The 19,751-nt window shown below is 41.8% G+C and overlaps 2 protein-coding genes across 11 annotated transcripts in view; one reads left to right on the forward strand and one right to left on the reverse strand.

The window, feature by feature from the left end:
* dlgap2a (discs, large (Drosophila) homolog-associated protein 2a) overlaps positions 1-8,898 on the reverse strand; it is a 167,091-nt gene extending 158,193 nt beyond the window's left edge. For 7 of the 8 annotated variants that reach the window (XM_069535794.1, XM_069535793.1, XM_069535795.1 and 4 more), the window contains exon 1: positions 8,720-8,882. In XM_069535794.1, coding sequence (XP_069391895.1) covers positions 8,720-8,737 — 18 coding nt within the window. In that variant the 5' untranslated portion in view covers positions 8,738-8,882. Of the gene's footprint in view, positions 1-8,719 lie in introns of all 8 variants that reach the window. The other variant, XM_069535788.1, reaches the window with a different exon arrangement.
* A 142-nt stretch (positions 8,899-9,040) lies between these two features.
* erich1 (glutamate rich 1) lies at positions 9,041-17,361 on the forward strand. 3 transcript variants are annotated; one of them, XM_069535797.1, is made up of 6 exons: positions 9,041-9,655; positions 10,750-10,890; positions 11,141-11,215; positions 14,297-14,674; positions 15,428-15,833; positions 17,127-17,361. In XM_069535797.1, the coding sequence occupies exons 1-6, from the start codon at positions 9,637-9,639 to the stop codon at positions 17,260-17,262; spliced, it is 1,155 nt and encodes a 384-aa protein (XP_069391898.1). In that variant the 5' UTR covers positions 9,041-9,636; the 3' UTR covers positions 17,263-17,361. The 3 variants fall into 3 exon arrangements, with proteins under 3 accessions (XP_069391898.1, XP_069391897.1, XP_019940339.2); XM_069535796.1 differs by having other exon boundaries at positions 9,129-9,655; positions 11,069-11,215; XM_020084780.2 differs by having other exon boundaries at positions 9,364-9,655; positions 11,069-11,215; positions 15,428-15,625.
* Positions 17,362-19,751: the final 2,390 nt, after the last annotated feature.

Consider the following 19,751-nt stretch of genomic DNA (forward strand, 5'->3'; position numbering starts at 1 on the left):
GTGGAAAAATGAACTGTCAGCAACACTCTTCAGTGTTTCAGACACACGCAGCTGTCACTTGCCTCTCATTTACGCTTTAAAAGGATTGGAGTCCGGATGTGAAGCGCCTAATTTCATATCTGAAAACGCGCTCAGGCATCCATTTGTCTTTTTAAGCTCATCTTGGGATGAGCACAAGAGAGGATTTATGCCACGGTGTTTTATCGAGACAGATAAAGAAGATACACAAGGACAATCCCATGGACACATGTAACTGGGACGAGTGGAAATGCAAAGCAACCGAGATCCTGGTGTGGTATTTTGGGTATTTGTACAGATTTGTTTCCTCGTATTATACACACATTTGAATATGTACTTTATTTCAACGACATTAAATGGCCAGGCTGATTCTGTTCCAAATCTACCTGAAAACATCTCCTTCATTATATCAAAAGCTAGTTAAATATAACCCATTCGATCAGCAGTTCAATCTGACAGTTTATTTGTTGCAGCCAGTGAAGATGCATCAGAGGAAATCAAATTGATCCTCAATGAGAATCCAAAGAAATAACCTCAGGACTATAGAAGCCCAATCTTGTGAATGACTCTTCAAACCCCATTGAGTCAGTGAAATAATAAAAGGCTCCATTTGGCAATGTTGTAGTAGTTTGCCATCATGCTCCTCCAACAGGACTGGTTGCTGTTCTTTTATATTCCTGAGGCTGAAAGAAAAAGGATTCGGTGTAGAAATCACTGCACTCTGCTGAATTACACACTACTGAATAGAGCTGAAGGTAGAGGAAGTAGATTTTTCCAGTGATTCTCAACTCTCCACTTATCACCCTGCTCCATCTATAATTCTCATGACATTTGATGTGGAAATGCACAAGATCATGAAGCAGACCGTCAAGAAAGGCAGGTGCTGAATGGGGCTGAATTATTTACTTTTTATATTCGTGCTTCAGACAGACTGGCTTGGGAAAGTAATGAGACCATTTACACATCCATCCATCCGCTTATCCCAAGTTATCCTAGACATCCCTCTCCCTGGACACGCTTTCCATCTCTTCCTCGGGGATCTTGAGGCATTCTTAGGCCAAATGGCATATCTAGTCCCTCCACTGAAAACTGGGTCTACTGGGCTCTCCTTCTGGTTGGGTTTGCCTGGTAAACCTCCAAAGCAAGGCCTCCATGGAGAGGCATCCTGTCAGGACTAGATGGCTGAACTATGTCTCCTTATAACATGAAGGAGCAGCAGTTCTACTGCGAGCTCCCTATGGATGTCTGAACTCCCCATCCTATCTCTAAGGCTGAGCCCAGCCACCCTATGGAAAATATTCATTTCAGCCGCATGTATTTGCGAACTCGTTCTTCAGTCAGCTTGTGACCATAGGTGAGGGTTCAAACTCAGATCGACCGGTAAATCAAAAGCATTGCGTTGCAGCTCAGCAAATTTTTTATGACAGAGTATAACTCCCACATTACTTGAAGATATGACCTTTTAACATATCCACTATCGCATCCACTTTAGCCTATTTTAGATCAGCTCATGAAATAAAAATGAGAAAAGCAGAGAGAATATCACATGGAAATTCACAACTGCATTGAGTTACTCAGGAGGTTCAGGTTTCTGTTTTGTTTCTGAGAATGATCAGAAAAACAAGGCTAATGGATTTTAAGTCATGTGGTTCTTTTCACGAGCACTGAAGACTGTTGAGGCAGCCAAGGAAAAGACAAACAAGCAAATGCACACTCCCATAGCTGAGATGAACGATCAAACCAACCAGGTGAGTCACACACTGCTTGAGTTGATGGAGACATGTTTCTCACTTCTATCAGCTTAGTGGGGAAAAACAACCTTATATGTAAAAGTACTGATTACTTCTCCCCCTGAACATCCATTTGTCTGAGGGATTGTTTTTCCTGGAGTCTGACTCATAAGACTGGAGAGTGAGGATCAAAAACAGCCTCCAAAATTTAACTTGTGAAAAAGCAGATATTAAGAAATGTAAAGTTACAACAACAAAAGCACACATACAGTAGAAAGTAATTGAGTCAATGTTATATTTTAACAGTGACCACTACATGCAGAACCCTCAGTCAACTCAGTTGTACTGGACGTGTGACAATGACAACCTTATTCCTTATTATTATCAAATTAAGACAATAGTCTGAATAAAACACTGTCATGTAAACAGCATTTTCTGATACTTTAACCAGAAATAGGTCAGACTCAGAATGAGCAATAATCAAATTAATATATGTGGAGTATTCTAATCTTAGTACTTCTAATCTAAGTCTTAATTGCAATATAAAATCCTATTAGGGTTTTCAAATTATTTTGCGTATTGACATAAAGCAGTCACCATGACACCTACCCTGGGTGTAAACTAGACAGACAAACAAAAAGGAGTTGTAGCCTTACAAAATTATAAGGACAATGATATAGGGTAGCATTGCACATTTAACCATTTCAGGTTGGCGTTTTAAAAGTGGCGGAACAACATTGGACAAAGTGGATGTAATGACATGAATCATAATCGAGCAATGCTCCGTAACATGTAAATGTGTAAACACCGTAATTGACATAATGTTTCATTCTGAGTAAGGTCAATAGATGGAATTTAAGTGTTCAAGTTGTCAATGTCTCGGGCTCCAGTGCATCAGGATCATAGAACGGCTCGATACACGATCCGAGGCTGCAGGACAACAAGACCGGCTCTTGTCCCAGTGATGTTTCAGGATGCTCAGAGAGAAAATACCTGCAGTCCCATAAACACACACAGAGCCTTACCACCTATCTCCTAACACTATTACTGCTGGGTACAGGCAATTATCACAAGTGGCAGTGTATAATAGGATATCTTGGCGTTTGCTGCTGAGGGCTACAGTGCAACTCTTGGTGAGCTAATGGAGATCCGAGCGGACCGACGGGAAGTGGAGTCACTCTAGTATATTTCAAAGCTCCTCCTGTCTGCCTCGAGCAATATCTGCTCCATTGTGCAGATTTAGCAGAAGATAAGGTTTGCAGTGGAGCCACTCATCCCAGCAAAGATAAAGCAAACTAGCAGACCAAATATCAGAAGCATCGTTCAATATAATGCAGTTGAAGTGAGCAACGACACAAACTCAAGGGCTCATAATGAACATAGAGCTGAATTAACACAATTTTTTTGACGCAATGTCAGTAACGAAATTAAAAACGTTTACAAAATATTAAATACAATGGCACTCGGTTGAACGCATGCATCCACCAGAGTCCACAAAACACTTTAGGAGTCTCATGGGTAAACAGTGTAAGAGCAGAATCCAAAACAATTCCACAGACTGATGGAATTAAACCATCTTAGACACAAGTTCTCTTTTAATCATTTTAAATATATAATTCTGTTAAATTTTATAGATTGGAGACATCACAGCTGTCTCTGAATTTAATAATACTGCAGTTTTGGATAATTAAATTACACAGAGACGATACAACAAGTATCACATTCTGACAATGTGAAGCTGTTACTTCTTTTTGCCTCCATCTTTAAATTATATATTTTCTTTTTCCAGGCACCGTTCTTTCTATTTAACTCAGTCTCACTCACTGTTTTATCCGCAGCAGCAGAAGTGCATCAGTGTATTTTCTTTTATTCATGACATCACTGCTGTGGCCACCAAACAATCTGTTGCTCTTCACCTCCACCTCACTAGCAAACACCTCAATGTCGCTGTCTGAAAGTTGTGCTTCTTCGTGTGATGCCTTGATTCACTGTAGAAACCCATTGGTCAGCAGGATAATTTAATATTCATGGGGTGCTTTGCATTGATCGTTTATGGTTGGATGTGTAGAGAGCGGAATATGAGGTAGATCCACGTTCGCATGTTTCCAGGTGGAGTGTGATTTATAAAGAGAACTCTGCATTCAGCTGGGTATGCGCACGGTTTTATAAATCTGGATCTTTTTTATTGCATTCGCCATTTTCAGCTTCTGTGCTTACAGACACTTTTAGTATGAATCCTTTGCACTGTTTTATAAATGAGGCCCCTGGAGTCTAGTAAATTTTCTTATGCAGTCTAAACTTCCTCAGGGGTCCAGAAATCCACGCCCCGTCCTGAAAACCCCCGGAAAGACCTGTGTATCATTTGATAGCCGTACCCAGAAGCGTGCAGAAACAAGAAAGAATCAACCTTAACCTGGCCGGGAGACACAAACTGATTTCACATCTGATTGCTTTAACAAGTTAACGTTAATTCACGAGATGTCAAAACCCAGTGCTGTGTCTAACCAAATGTAACATTGGCAGCCTTCTCCCCTGTGTTTGATGTATATAATCCATCCTATAAGAAAGTAAATACATCCAGGTTTTAAGAACGATACCCCACGCGGACCCAACACATACACTACATACATACCACAAGGATCTGAAGCCATGTGGTCTTAGGTTGGGTCTCAGGTCCTATGGTTTGGGTGGACCCATGAAGACCTCTGATGCAGTCTATGGTTGCACTTACATGCTTCTACAGTAGCCCAAAAAGGACAAACCGAACACTTGCTCTAAAGAGGGCCTTTAAACATTTTAGGTTACCTCAAGGCCACCATAGTTTCTTCTATGGAAGGGTAGGGTCAGGGAAGAGGTATTTAGTTGCTAGATGTCACTTAATCCTACACACTGGTAACACAGTCGACCTTAGGGGACAAATACTTTTATAGTTCCATTTAAATGACGAGATGATTTACCTTTGTCTCCAGTCAAAGACTTTCAATGGCACACAACCCTGACAGGAGACACAGGGACACGTCTCTCTGCAGTGCAAACTTCCAGAGGCTGCTGCTGCCAGGTAAAATCATCACAAATGATGACTTCACAAACTGGGATCAGACAGTCTGTATTTATGACTGTGCAATTAGAATAGAGAGGAAAGGTTACAGATACTGTAGTAAATTGCTAATGGACCTTGTAATGAGTCACATCTGACTTTGGTCGATGTTGCAGTTACTGCACAGTAACACTGGGAGAGTGCAATGACACCCACATGCCCGCAAGATCTGTGCTCACCACAGCACAAAGGTGATTAAATGAGTAGTGTTGGTGCACACTGAGAGATACACACACACACACGCACAACCACACACTGTACAGGATATACACAAACTTGGCTCTAATGCATTATTAGATTCATAAAGCTCAGTCCCATCCGTCCCGTCCATTCCCTTTACATCCATATACTGAAGCCAAACTATTTCAGAGGCTGGGGGAGGCATTCATCAGGGACAAAAAAAGAGAAAGATGGAGAGAGAGAGAAAGAAAAGGTGAATAAAACTGCAGGCCGACAGAGAAGAAGATAGGAGGAGAAGAAGAATGGGAGAAAGCCGAAACACATCTGTCACGGTATGTGGGTGGGAAAAAAGAAAAAGAAAAGAGCCTGCTAAATGTTTCAACATTTACTTTTAGTCAGACTAGTACATTAACCACTGCTCCTCACCCCTGTGGACCAAAGCGACATCACCGCACACATAAATGCAGCATTTCAAGTTCACTATGCATCTTCAAACAGATTATGAGAGCCTTCTCATGTCACTGCCAAAAACAAGAAGTCAACACAAGCTTCGCATTGATGCCCTTTCTACTGTATGTGTGCGTGTTGGCTTGAGAAGGTAACATCAGCATTGGAATCAAGCTATCTTCGATTCCAAAGTACTTCTGAGTAGAAATCTTGGAGGAATGATGCTGTGTGGGTCAGGGAAGAACCCACTCAATTTTGGTGCAGATCTAGATCAGGGGGGCTGATGCAGGATTTCATTTTCACTTGCTTCAACATTGCAAGATAGGGCATTTGTCGACATTGTCATTGATTTCGCAAAGAATAATAAATGGATTTGATGCAAGATGCAGTGTTCGTACCCAGAAAATGTTGGCTTAATTTTTGGATCTGGTTATGCATCTTTTTCTCCAGTCTCTGATTAGTTCATTAATACTCAGACATAATAATGCAGCTCATACAGGGCCGTGCTTAATATTTTGTGAGACTTTTGAATTCTCTTACTGACACTATATCTAAAAGTTGTTAATTCAACTCTATGGTCATCCTGAACCCTTGGCTTATGTGGCATGTCATTTGAACTGCTTTACATTGAAAATGTTTCTGATCTCAGACATGTTTAGGGGACTGATATCCAGTGTGTGTAATTTGGTGCAGATAAATAAAAATGGGGATCCTTGGCAGAGGTATACACTGTGTATACACCAAGTGCCATAGTTTTCTACTCTTTTAATCAGGCTCTCATCTTTTTATTTAAAGATATCCCCTTTCTCCATGTCATAGGAATCGCCAGGGCATCACTGACAGTCTGATTAGCAGAGGTGGTTATGTGGCAAGGTGAAAGGTGGGACCCCCTAAAGCTGCTAAGTGACAAGTAATTTATTTTTCAGTCTCATAAGGACTTTTAGAGATGACATTCACTTCTCACCTGCCACCTGCCCACCCACAGGTTCCCTGTCTGTTAGCTACAGAGAGGCTGCAGTTATGAATACTTATTATTACACACCAAAGTAAAGTACAGGCACAGATCCTCACACACACACACACAAACATACTGTCAAATCTCTTGTCATTGATCTACAGTAATTACGTTTGCCCCTGACTGCTTGGTGCTACCACAGCTCTTCTTGTCATCTGCATAATGAATGAACATGAGACACTTTACCTGCTTTCTACTATGGCAGAAAATGCAGTTCTCATGTATGGCCTGCTGTGTATGATGCACACTATTTCAAAGTGTGCAAAGTCTCATCCAAGCAGCTGCACGTTACTGAAGAACAATTGGCTGACCACTAGGGATGTCGGATTAACCGGTTTTACGATAATCGCGGTTTGATAACGTCACGATTTCATAACCGCAAGAATTGTAAAAACCACGATATCTAACTATGCCCGAGCCACTGAAACATTAGTTGAGAAGAGAGAACTGACTTAACGGCCTTATTTCCACCAATGCTGGACAAAGAACTCCATCGGAAGAGTTAGGAGAAAAACTTGCTTACTTTCGGTTACTGACCGCTCTCTCTCTCTCCCCCTCCCTCCCTCCCTCACCATATTAGTATAATAAGGACATGAAGAATGAGGCTTGAACCAGGACATGTTCAGTTTTTCAAAACTAGTCAATATATCGCTCCCATAACAGAAGAACTTCCATTGCTGACCCTTCAAAATAAAACTACACAGCTTATGACAGGTAACACAAATTTAGTGACCAACCTTCCACAATAAGGCAATTAAATAAAATAGCTTACATAAATTACTTTTAAATAGATAAACGTTACACTTTAAAAACGAACTGAAAAAAGATGGTGATAGTAATACATATTTTAGTGAGCTATATATATTGCTTGTTGTGAGTCTTTTTTCTTCTATAGTATCGATAATCGTGAAAACAATGTCGCCCTGATATTTCCTCGGACAATCGCAAAATTTCATATTGTGACATCCCTAGTTGTGTGTCTTTTTCCTTCTATAGTATCAATAATAAATCGTGAAACTGTGATATTTCCTCTGACAATAATCGTGGCACCAAAATTTCATGTCGTGACATCCCTACTGACCACTACCGTCTAAAATTGAGAACTTCTTGTATTATTGAGCAGGGTACAAATACAGCAGCAGGGGTGAGCTGTGATAACACCATTGAGCTTCTAAACTAAAGCATTGCAATGAATATCGTCCCCTTATTTTTAGCATCTCTGTGATTATGATGTCTAATGATGTGAGCGCTGGCAGACAGCACTTTGTCACTCAGTGTGTGCTGCTGAGTGCTGTGTATTTGGATTCGGCTGCGGTGCTGAGACAGGCATCCTATACAACTTCTTTGTGTAACGCTCAATCTATTGGAGCAGAGACATGAATGCTCGCAATTGCATTGAATTTTAAACAACACAACGTGTCAGCGTACAAAACAGTGATGATGAGGTTTTTGCACAACCAGCAGTTAGACATTCCTCTCTTTGCAAATATAGCCAACAATAAAGGAGCAATAATCATCCATTTACATGACTGCAAGTGTCACTACTCGAACAATCAGAGGGCTTGCATATGCTGCTCAATGACTTCTCCACTGTAATGCATTATGTAATATGTTAACACAGGTCTGTGGAGTTTTTTTTAATTCTTATAAATACCACAACTCTTCCAATGCCTTCTTTTGTTGAGCTTCAAGGACCTTCACTCATTCAGGATTGCCCAGCACTGAGCACGTCAGGCTCTGCATAGTCAGAGAAGCCCCATCCTCCTACATAGACTACAGTCGGGCAAGATAACATAAAGTACTACATGACAGTGCGCATCAAAAGGAGTGTCGGGAAGATCTACACTGACATTACATCCTTTTTGAGGAGTTCACCTTGTGCTAAGAGGCTTTTTTCTGCATGAGATGCTCTTCATCCGAGCCTCTTCCTCTGGGATAAATGAAAGTACAGGAATGGTATCCAGCAGTGAGTAAAACAACCATGCATTGTGCTGTTTAACATAGTTTAAATAATGACTAATTGACATTTTTTTTCAATGCAAAAGTCTGTTTGCATTGCAGAACTAAGAAAATCCTGCAACACTGCTTGAACACACCCATTTTATCCACTCCTGCATGCACCTTCTCATTTACAGTTAGGTGGTGAAATGCACTGTTTGAATCTTTGCTCATGTCACATTTTAGTAGTGGAATGTGCACTTAAGGATTAATAAAAGAGAGGGGGGGAATTACCTTCTTCAGGGCTGACATGCTAAGGTGGATCCTCCTCCTGCAAAAAAAGCCCGTTTACATGCTGGGGTCCCAAGCCAAGTTTGGAGGGTGCGCAAATCCTAACTCTGCCCGGTGCTGATGCTGAGCCATGAGGTGCCTGCTTAATATTCTCATCTCATCTCGCCTCCAGCCGCTGGTTCCGTGTGCTCACGCCCCTAAACACACTGTAGTTGCAGGATCCGAACGCAGGGGGAGCTGTAGCCTGATGCATCAACCCCATCACATATAAATTGGCCTTGAAATTGATTGGCCTTGATCACTGTGACGGGAAGACACGATCACTCCACTGACTTCAGATCATGGTGGAGGAACTGTCAAGTTCAATTCGTCCTGCACTGATTACATTAGACGTGAATTACTCTGAAGAGATTTAAAGTTATCCTTCCTTTAGTCCTTCCCATCCATGGTCAATCAGTGTCATAATTACAAGTTCTACCCTACATGCTACATTAAATAGCAATGCTTTCTATGCCGAATTGAAGAATGGCTTTGACTGATCCAGAAAATGTACTAAACCATGATGTTAAATACAGACACTTTTTAAAATAACCAAATCCAAATTGCATTGCCACTAATTTGAATGGAATTCGGCCCAGCCTAGAGGTTCTCCCCCTCACACCCAGCCCTGTATTGTGTGAGCAGCAGCTGATGCAGAGCTGGACGACTCACAGCTTTACTGGTTTACTTTAGTTCGTGTAGTTCAAGTGAATTTAACAAGTTATTTCTGAACACGAGTCGCACAGCTCTTACTTCCTGTGCGCGTGTGTGACACCGTCTCCTCCTCATTTTGAAGGCGAGCATGCTGGTTAGCTTGCTAGCTTGCTGCCTAGCCACCAGCAACACTCGTGTTTGCTTCGTCTTCGCTTCCTGTCAGCGACATGACACAGAGGAAAGAAGGTGAGCATCGCCAGTGTCCACTACAACCTCAGGGGAATCAAGAACCTCACGTTGTATCGTATGTTTTGATGCTAGCTTGCTAACTTAGCTAACCGGCAGCTAAGTCTCGCGTTAAGTGGTAATCGTTGTAAACAAACGCACGTGTTCCACTGTCGAACTATCACTATTGTCCAAAACTGTGTCACTGCGATGTTGAAAAAGCAGGTTACGTTGAGCTTCAAGCTCTAGTTCAGTTTATCTGGTTTTGCTCAGGTTGAGCTATTTGATTTCCCATCAAACTTACTGGTTCCTAAAAGCTTTGCAATTTAAATGAATGATGGGGGGTTTTACCAGTCGGTGGTACAGTGCAGTGTTTTCCTCTTAGTGTAGCTGTGAGACATCTGTGGATCTGTCCTCTGAGCTGTCAAAATATTGAAGAAAACGAGTTTCGTTTTGTTTTCCTCTGTCTCCTTTATGGTAGACTGTAATGCTGTGTTTTGTAGAATGGAAGCATTTTGATTCTGTGGATTGGATGATGTGCAAATATTGTTTTTAGCTGAATTTATGAATTAGCTTATTATCTTGTAGAAGTCTGGGGGAGGAGAAAAGAACTGTCTTTATCAAGTCTTTATGTGTCTGTGTGTGTTTGTGTGTCTGTGTGTGTGTGTGTGTGTGTTTTCCCTTTTTTACAGGTTTCGTGTATAGATAGATAGATAGATCCCTGAGGGAAAATTCTTGTATATGATACAAGATGATGTATGTGTTTGTGAATTAGGGATGTCTCATAATAACGTATCTCATAATAAAGTGATGGCCCTAATGTACTGGCATGCCAGAAATAAAAAATATCTGCATGTATGTACATAATCCATAAAACAGCGACTCTTTCACATGATGGTAGAAGTGGTTGCTTCAAGGACTTCATCCTTTGTTCTCCTTATATTGGGCTTTATAACCTTCTGTGCAGATTAAACTCACTGAACTCTGCATTGTTAAATGTCAGATTTTAGCACGAAAGTAAACATTATGTTTCTTGTTCATACAAGAGGTCAGGTGCCTTGAAATGCCAATGATAATGTCATGTCTGTTTTTGTGTCTGTTTCTGTCTTTCTTAGTATTTCAGTCAAAAGTTCTGCAGAGGCTTTTTCCTGCAGCTCCCAAATTGGACAAGGAACCCAGCCCACCATGCATCGTAGAAGCTCTAGCCAAGAAAACCTTTGTGAAAAGAAAGAAAGCTCAAGAGGACACTGCTGCAGGTATGTTGAGAAACTTGCAGCAAAAAAAAGTTTAGAAAAACTTATTTTTCTTACTTTCCCTTTTTTTTCTTTTCTTTTTTTTACAAAAGACACAATCACATGTTAGAACATCATCATATAGTGTTATCCCTGTCAGCTCTCAACATCAGGTTCTAACAGCTTTCTTTGTGTGTCTTAGGTGATGCAGGGCAGACGCAGAGTGCAGCCATTCCCCACCCTCGGGTTTACACTGTTCTTCCTCCTCCTGCAGATTACAAGACACATCCAGAGAAATCAGTCACACTCTCTCAACTAGAAAGTATAAACAGTGCCAAGGACCCAGCTGGTAAGACGACCATAATCCTACATTTATGGACTTGTGCCATGCACCATAAAGCTGGGAGAGATATATATGGGTTTTCTCCAGGTTGGCTCTCTGTACTGAAGTCACTCTTTCTGATTATCCTGCCACTCTAGTTAGTGGAAAACGACAGTGATAATCAATTGTGTTCCCGAACTGCAGAGAATTTGAACGCAGTGCAGATGGTGTTTTAGCTCGGGTGATTTCTTTTCTTCTTTTTCCTTTTTTCCCTTTGAAAGCTCTATTAAATGTGTTGTTTGTGAGATATATCCCAGCAAAGCGATGCTTAGCCCTCTGTGGTGCTGTCTTTAAGGCTGAATTGTGAGCTGGTGTTAAAGCCAAGATGAAATATTCTTGACCTGTGATGTGCAGAGTTGGCTCGTAATTCGATACGGAGAGTAAGTCTCACACTTGGCAGTTGATATGCATCATTTAAAGACTGTTTATCTTTGTGAACCAATGAAATTCTCAGGCTGTAATAAAAGCCCTGGCTCATTACACGTGTCTCTATACTTATCATCATCTTCCTTGATGCAGTCCTTCATCCACCTGACAGGCCTCTGCTTTACCTCAGTGAAATAAAAGAGATTTGTCGGCTCAGACACTACAGCGTCCAGAATAAATTATAAGGTGAAGTTTGATTAATTGTGCTCGGCAGCTGAACACTGCTTAATTTAACACGTTTTTGATTTAGTGGGCAGGGAGCCTTGATGGATGGTGCGATCCAGAGTCCTGTATAAGGTCATATTGAGTTGGACTGTATAAACGTTTCCTGACAATAAAGCAGTTAATATAATATCAGAGAAACAGTCCAACACTAACTAGTTAATGTGATGGTAATGGTGAATGTGTTCAGCCTGAGTAAAAAATCTAAATCATTGATTTACCAGATGTATTTTTATGCTGTGTTTACAGTGAAGTCTGTGCTCACAACATTTTATAGTAAGATATGGAAATAAAACTAATGCAAAGCTCCATATTGATGTGCAGTTGTAGACTCATGCTAATTAAAGAAATAAATCTTTGATCCACAGCTTTTTCAGCTGATTCCTGCTTGATGTTCCAGTTTGAACAGGGGAAAAAAACAATTTTCTCTATCCAAATTAGACAAGGATGTTTACTGCCTGTTTAGAAGCATTTTTCTCATTACCTCTGATTCATTCACTGACAACTTTGTTAGGAACGCCATAACAATGCAGGGTAGTTCCTCCCTTTGCTCTCAGAGGTTTGTGGCATGAATCTTATGTTGGAAACTTTCCTCGGCTCCATGTTGACGTAACTATATCACATCATTTCTGCAGATGTGTCAGCTGCACATTCATGCTGCAAAACTCTTCCTCTGCCACATCCTAGAGGTTTTAAGGCTTCAGATACAGGAACTGTAGTCACGAAGAACAGCAAATGCCAGTAGAATGGTAGATGGTAAATTGTGACCATATAAGGATGCACATGGTCAGCAACAATCCCCAGAGAGTATGTGGCATTCAAGGTGTGATTGATACGAAGTGTGGCAAGAAAACTCCCCACACCAGTACACCACCACCACTTTGTATCATGCTGCTGACTCTACCATCAACTCAACTCAAATCAGGATTCTGTTGGTTATGTGTTTCCAGCCTGTAGCTGTCCTGTGTTGGTGAGTCTGTGTGAGCCTGGGCCCGGGCAGACAAGAGTGGAGCCTGATGTATTTTGTAGCTCTTCACCTCAAGGTTCAACATGATTGTTCTGAGATGATCTTGTGTTTACAGCAGTTGTAGACACAGTGGTGTTTTTCTGAGTTACAGTCTTTCTGTCAGCTCCAACCAATCTGGCTGTTCTGTTCTGACATCTCTCATCAGCAAGGTGTTTTCATCCACTGTCAAGAACAGGAGATCTGCAGTTTCAGAAATACACACACAGTCCCATTTGATCCTCATCCTGATATTTTAACTTTAACCGAAGCTCCTTTCCTGTGTCCGTGGTACTTTCATACTTGCATGAATAAGCAGGTGTGCAGTTGTTTAGAATAAAGTTCCTGATTGGTTTTTACTATATGGAGACTGTGAAGTCAGTATTCTCTCTGTTTCTATTCTGAGGAACGTATTGACGTTAGACACTGTTTAATTTTTAATCTTCCACTCCATGCTCTGTTCAGGATCTGTTTCTGAGCAGATGGTTGCAAGACTAAACCACGAGAGGAACAAAATGACAGCAAGTTCAAGATGTCCTTCAGATTTAGCTAAATTTACACTCAGAGAGACACGTCATGTTGTACAGTACACGTTTCACTCTAAACCTTGTTTGAGCTGAAACTCCTTCTTTTCTTGTGGTTATGCACTGCCACTTCTTCAGCTGCATTATGTCCATGTTGCTACCCAGTCAGATGCTGCTGCTCACTGTAGTGAATGGCTGAGTGGCTAAGAATTCGATGGGGTGCTGCTTTCTTTGACCTCAGAATGACTCAGGAGTTGTTAAGGAGAAGGGAGGTGTGACGAGGCAGAGAGGGAGCTGCTCTTCTAACAAGATCCCTGTTTCTGCATGGACTCACATCTCAGTTACATTCATTCCTGGTGAAGTCTAAAGAAATAGACCTATGCAGTGATAAAAGCTATGACATTACTACAGGAGCAGCAGTGATGATTTCTATAGAGTAGGAGGAATGTGATAATTTTGTGTGTACATTTATGCACAATACAAAAATGTTACATAAGCTTAGTGATCGCCTTCATTTTTCATCAGATTTAGACCTGGATTCAACATTAAAGAATTTTGCAAAGCAGCATGGGAAATGTAGAGACACCGAATACAGGATTCTGTCATATTTACAGTTTACTGATTTTACTGTACTTTCATTTACTGCCAGTTGACTTGTTCCATGAAAACAGAACACCAGTGAAAAAGACAAAGCATCTCTTTGATGGCATCAACTGTTGCATTGATCAACTGGAGGGAACCAGAAAAAACCTGTTATGCGAATGCAAGAATCTGCCATTTTTTCCTGATCCGATTCAGACCCCTCAAGAGTAGAGTTGCATGTGAAGAGTGAACTTGATTCTAACCAAGAGCTTTCAATGTTGTTGCCCACAGAAGAGAGCGTGCATGAGAGCAATGAGGAGCTAGACCAGGATAAGGAGCAAGAAGAACACAAAAGAAAAAGGAAAAGGAGGAAAAGGAAACCAGGTCCTCATCAAGACTCTGGGCAAGATGGTGCAGCTCCAGGTCAGAGTCAAACTGTGGCTGTGGTTGAGGGAGGAGAGCACATTAGCAGGAACAAGAAGAGGAAGCTGAAGAAGAAACGGCACAAAGAGAAGCTGCTCTCCATGGGTGAGATGCCCCGAGCTGCTGCCCTGGTGTTTACGTACCAAAAAGATGGGGGAGAGGAGGAGGAGGATAATGATAATGAGAGGAGAGCTGCTGAGGTGTCAGACTTCCTCAGGACAACACTGGAAATCTATTTGTCAGATCGTAAGTACTGGCAGAGGCTCTTGTAGCTCTTTTACCTCTGAACTAAATCTTCCAGTCACTGTTAAATCGAGTGCAAACGTTCCTCGTTGACTGGAAAACACCCTGCTGTTAAAACTTTGAAAACTTTTTAAAATCATGTTGGGAGTCATTATGAGCGAAGCTGGTGCAATTCAAAGATGTAATCCTGGAACACTTAATTAAATGCTGCCGAAAGCACATTAATCAAAACCAGTGACCAGAATGTATTGACCCTTTGCCACAGCACATCTGTGCTTATTTGGAAAATTCGTGAGAGTGCATGAATTAACAGAGATGTTAAAACATAGCATCAAATAAATGAATAAAATCAGAATTGCAGTGAGTTCTAACTGGTGAGCATCCACAACTGTTTTGATTGATTTATTCAAATTCATTTTAAAGCAACACTGTGTAACTTTTACTGAGCAGCAGCTCAAATACATCAAACTTAGATTTCCTCACTAAATATTGGAGATAAATGCTAGATTTTGATTTGACTTATAATTCATTTTAACTGCTCTTCAGTTCAGCATTACTGATGGGTCTGATTCCGGCAATTTAAGCAGCGACTATCAGTCAGATATACATAGAGCAAGTACAGGTGTTCAGGGTGAGGAGTGAAAATGAAAGCAGTGCTATTCTATATCAGTGAACCATCAAACTAATTTTTAAGCTGAAATATTTCTTGTGTTTGAGTTGGATAACACCTCATCCTTCTCCTCTGTGCTTCTCCAGCCAAATTGCATGTAGAAAACAAGAGTCCTCGCCTGTCCAGTACAGTGGACAACCTTCTGAGCCACATATCCAGCGGATGTGAGCCGAACTCTGTCCTGAAGCAGCTCTATAGTCTCAAGACTTCTGTTCAACACAAAGAGACGGCAAAACTGGAAAAGGCGCTGCAGGAGCTACACAACAGCTCGAGTATGACTGCAGGTCAGTACTGGTATCTGGGAAAACATCAAAAATGTAAATTGTATTTCCCAAGAAGAGCAAGCGATAAAAGAAACTGCGATAAGGCTGCTAATAAGAGCTTTAGTCGTGTAAAATGCTGTTTCGTGTTTGTTCCGAGGATTTATCTGCGTCTACACTGGCCTCCTCTTGCCCGGATCTGCCAAGGCACCTCACTGACCTGTCCCTGCAGGTTAATACTTGCCTCTGTCTGTCAGCGCCTGCCTCTCATTCTCACAGCGATGTGTATTGTTCACCTGAGTATACCTGCCCTTACTCACCTTCATCTGCTTTTACCTGTATGTACCTGCCCTCGATTTGCAACACTTGAGCCAGCGTAGTTAATAATATTACATCTCACACTCATTGTGACCTCCACCATGAATTAACGTGTTTGAACTTGTTGATTGCCAAAACATCTCTGGTGTCCCCTGAGTGTGTGTTGGTGTCTGTGTGTGCTCGTGCACTCATTTGCGTGCTTGGCTAGCTGCACGATAATAGGATCAGTAGGGACTTTGCTGCTGTCCTGCGCAGAAGTGTGTGTGTGTGTGTGTGTGTGTGTGTGTGTGTGTGTGTGTGTGTGTGTGTGTGTGTGTGTGTGTGTGTGTGTGTGTGTGTGTGTGTGTGTGTGTGTGTGTGTGTGTGTGTGTGTGTGTGTGTGTGTGTGAGAACAGGAGCGAGACAGACCAGCGAGGAGATTCACTGTCGGTCACACAGTGTAACTAGTCTCTTCCTGTCACCAAGATGACGCCATGCAATACAAACACTTGTGCCTATCCTCTCCATGTATCTAATTCTCAGCTGAAAGCTTCCAGTCTCCCTCCCCACCCACCTCATACTGTATGAGTCATGCTTCAAGTCACTGTTTGTCTCCGCAGGCAGCTAGTAGCAGGGCGACAAAATACAAACTGTCAAAACTTGTCAAAGAATTCATTGTGAAGGAATGAACCTTTGTGGTTTAGGTTACGTTCCTGATATATCTGAGGTGGAGTAATATTTTATAACTTTGGTGAACATCCACTTTGTGAAATCAGCATTTTAATTAATCCCACATCCATCTCCGTGCAGGAGCCTTTCCTGCGGGTTTTGAAAAGTCCTTCAACTGAGTTCAGTGCTCTATCTACCCTTGCAGTGGCAATCAATCGACTGCAGGAGCAGTTCTGAAGCACATTTCCTTTAAATAGATTTCACTGCACCCTGGAGATCCCATCACGAACAACACTGGCTTTTACAGCGTCCTTTTTATGTTCTGCTCAGATTAAATTGAATTCAGATTTTTATTTTTTTTCAAGTATAAGCGAAAGAGAGAGTCTTTGGCTGGAGACAGAGGTGTCAGATTGAATGTCTGCACGCTGAGAAGTGATTTGGATTTCTTGAGCTCAAAGTGCAACAGCAAATAAAGTCTCTGACGGTTCCTGTGGTATCGTTGTTGTCAGGAGTCTTGAGCTGTGACTGAAATGTGTCTTACTGTGTCTCTGTGTTTTAGAAGAATACGCTGCCGTCGCTTCACTGTTCCAATACTGGATCACAGATATCCTTCCCATGCGGGGCGACAAGACGAGGGGACTTTCTACCACACACCCATGAGACTGTCAGTCACACTGAAACAGAGACGCCACTGAAGGATTACTTCTATCGCTACATCTTGAAACTTTCTTCTCATTTCGTGCGTTGCAAAATGTCAAGCTTAAGATGCTGTATAAAATATTTTTATTATAAAATATGTCTGCTTGTTTTTCCTTTGTTTAATCCACTTTCATTCCTTAGATTGTAAAAAGGCATAAGGCCAGCTAATCCTGAGCTTTGAGATTCCTCCCAGAGTCATAAAAACTTTATTGATCTCTGCAGGGAAATTGCTTTGTTAGCTCGCCTGCCCACCACGAGAGAGCCTGAAGTTGTTGTCATCAGCCGAGCGGATTCTTTCCTCTCTCTGTTCGTGATAGTTGCTCTTCTTGTAGTTTAAATTCATCAAACATTTGTTCGGTATTACCATCAGATTCGTATTCCAGATCGAACCCTCTAATTGTAGGAGAAGGAAATGTCAGCTCTGCCGAAGGTGCAGTGTTGTTCGCAGATGTTATGACATTTAAACCCTGCCTGTTAACGTAATAGCTCCTCAATTATCTACAGTTCACTCCCTACAAATCAATATCTGACTTTGTTGCTGTTCCATGTGCCTTTTCACAATTGTTGTCCTACAGTCTATCGGCTCTAGATTAATTACCTCAGTGAAGTAACAGTGATGATGGTAATGGTGTCTCAGCAGATAGTCGTTACAAGGCTGAATGATTAAGAACAATAAGTCGTCCTGTTGCATTATTCCCACAACCCCCTTGTAGCTGTTACCTAACGCTACACTCGATATAGCAGCGCAGCATGTTGTTGATGGACCTTGGGTTACAGTACCACCCAGGGAGGCTGTAGCTTAACCTTCGGCATCACTATCCCCGTCTACAGCTCACGTAATCTATTCTAATACTTTCACCCATACCTCAATGCCAGAGGCTGGGTTCAGGAAGAGGCTAGAGAATTATCTCAGCTGGACGGTGGCATTGTGACGACCGGTGTGGGAGCTAACGGCCACAGACCAGGTTCAGAGGAGCTGCTGGCTCTTAAGACCCGGGATGCACCGGCAGGTTATAGTGAACACAGAAACAAAGCCACACAGAGTGTGTGTGGTGTGTGTGTAAAGTGCTATAGTGGTGAACAATTAGCATGGTCGCAGCCATCTGCGGCCTCCATTCATGGGTGGACGCACCAGGTGCTGTGTCTGATGGAAGTTCATGGGCTCATTCTGCAAACGTTAGCCAGAGGAGACCATCCGGGCACAGAGCACATTACCTGTCACGCTGATGTGGCTTAATATAAAGTTCATGGATTGTTATTTTCATTTTCTCTGTCCTAGCCGTACTAGGCTGGCTCCCTGGGCAGCAGTATCAGCCTATCTGTTGATCTGCCCATCACTTTGATCTGAAATATCTCAATAATCATTCAACCGATTGCTGTGAAATTTGGTACGAATATTGACCTGAGGATGAATCCTGACGGCTCCTTGTTATACTTTGACATTCCCTTTATTGTCACTTGTAGCTGAAATTTTTCACACATCTAGTGAAATGCGTTAACTTCTACAGGATGGATTAGCACAACATTTAAAACATTCCTGTTTCCCAGACGGTGCTTTAAAACCACAGCGTTCAATAAATATACCTGCTAAAAGTTAGCGGCATCACCTGCTGTATTTTTTCTAACATCATGAGTGATTTTAGTATTATCATCTCCTGTAGCAATTTAAAATTTGTATGGTTTTGTTTGAGAAACCCACTCAGAATTACAAGTTTCAGTGGCATCATGTCGACTTTGCAGTGTTGTTGCCAGGGCTCGAGATTATCCATGGATGCATGAGTCAGGAGGCAGAGTCAGGTCCTGTTACCGGAGATGTTAAGAAGGTCGTTGTTGGCTGTTCTCACCAGAGAGAATGGAAAGAAAGAAAGAAGAGTTACCAGCTACCTAATAATAAGACCTCGCTCTGAGCTCAGGACCCTGAGGCCGGGCAGGACATTAAAGCTCAGAGAAATGTGCTGACATGGCAGGAGCAGCTATTCTCAACATCGACTGGAAAAGATCCAAATCGATGTGCAGTATGTGGCAGATTCACCGAATGTAGAAGGCCGTTCGAGGAGCTGCTGAATTCACAAACTGTTTGAGGCTAATGTGCTGAATCTGCCTCGTAATCAACAACTTCTTATTCATCGTACTCCACTTTGCTGTGGTGTCTAACTTTTTCAAACAAGATGGAAATAGGCATCAAAGGTGGAAATGTTCAGAGCAGAAACCAAAATGTTTTAAGAAAGGCCCTCAGTAGGGCGCATATGTCCTCTAACAGTCCCCTTAAAATCAATCAAGCTGCACCAAATTGCCCACACTCATCAAGAGCTCTGTATTAATTATTAAGAAAGTCCAAACACTCTCACAAAACACCTTAGCTTGTATTGTTAAAGAAGTGAAAATCCTTGGCACACCCCCTTAATCAAATCAGCTCCAAAAGTTAATCCTTTCTTTTTTGGCCTTTACTCCACCTTTCCACCAGGTTTTAAGAAAGTCGGTTCAG

Source organism: Paralichthys olivaceus, chromosome 12 (genome assembly GCF_024713975.1).
Source record: "Paralichthys olivaceus isolate ysfri-2021 chromosome 12, ASM2471397v2, whole genome shotgun sequence".
NCBI classification, from domain to species: domain Eukaryota; kingdom Metazoa; phylum Chordata; class Actinopteri; order Pleuronectiformes; family Paralichthyidae; genus Paralichthys; species Paralichthys olivaceus.

What these genes read in the sequence shown, in the direction of transcription:
- erich1 (XM_069535796.1), top strand. An exon ending in CAGTGCCAAGGACCCAGCTG is followed by an intron (nt 11,216 to 14,296) that starts GTAAGACGACCA and finishes TGTTGCCCACAG; the next exon opens with AAGAGAGCGTGCATGAGAGC. An exon ending in TCACTGACCTGTCCCTGCAG is followed by an intron (nt 15,834 to 17,126) that starts GTTAATACTTGC and finishes TCTGTGTTTTAG; the next exon opens with AAGAATACGCTGCCGTCGCT.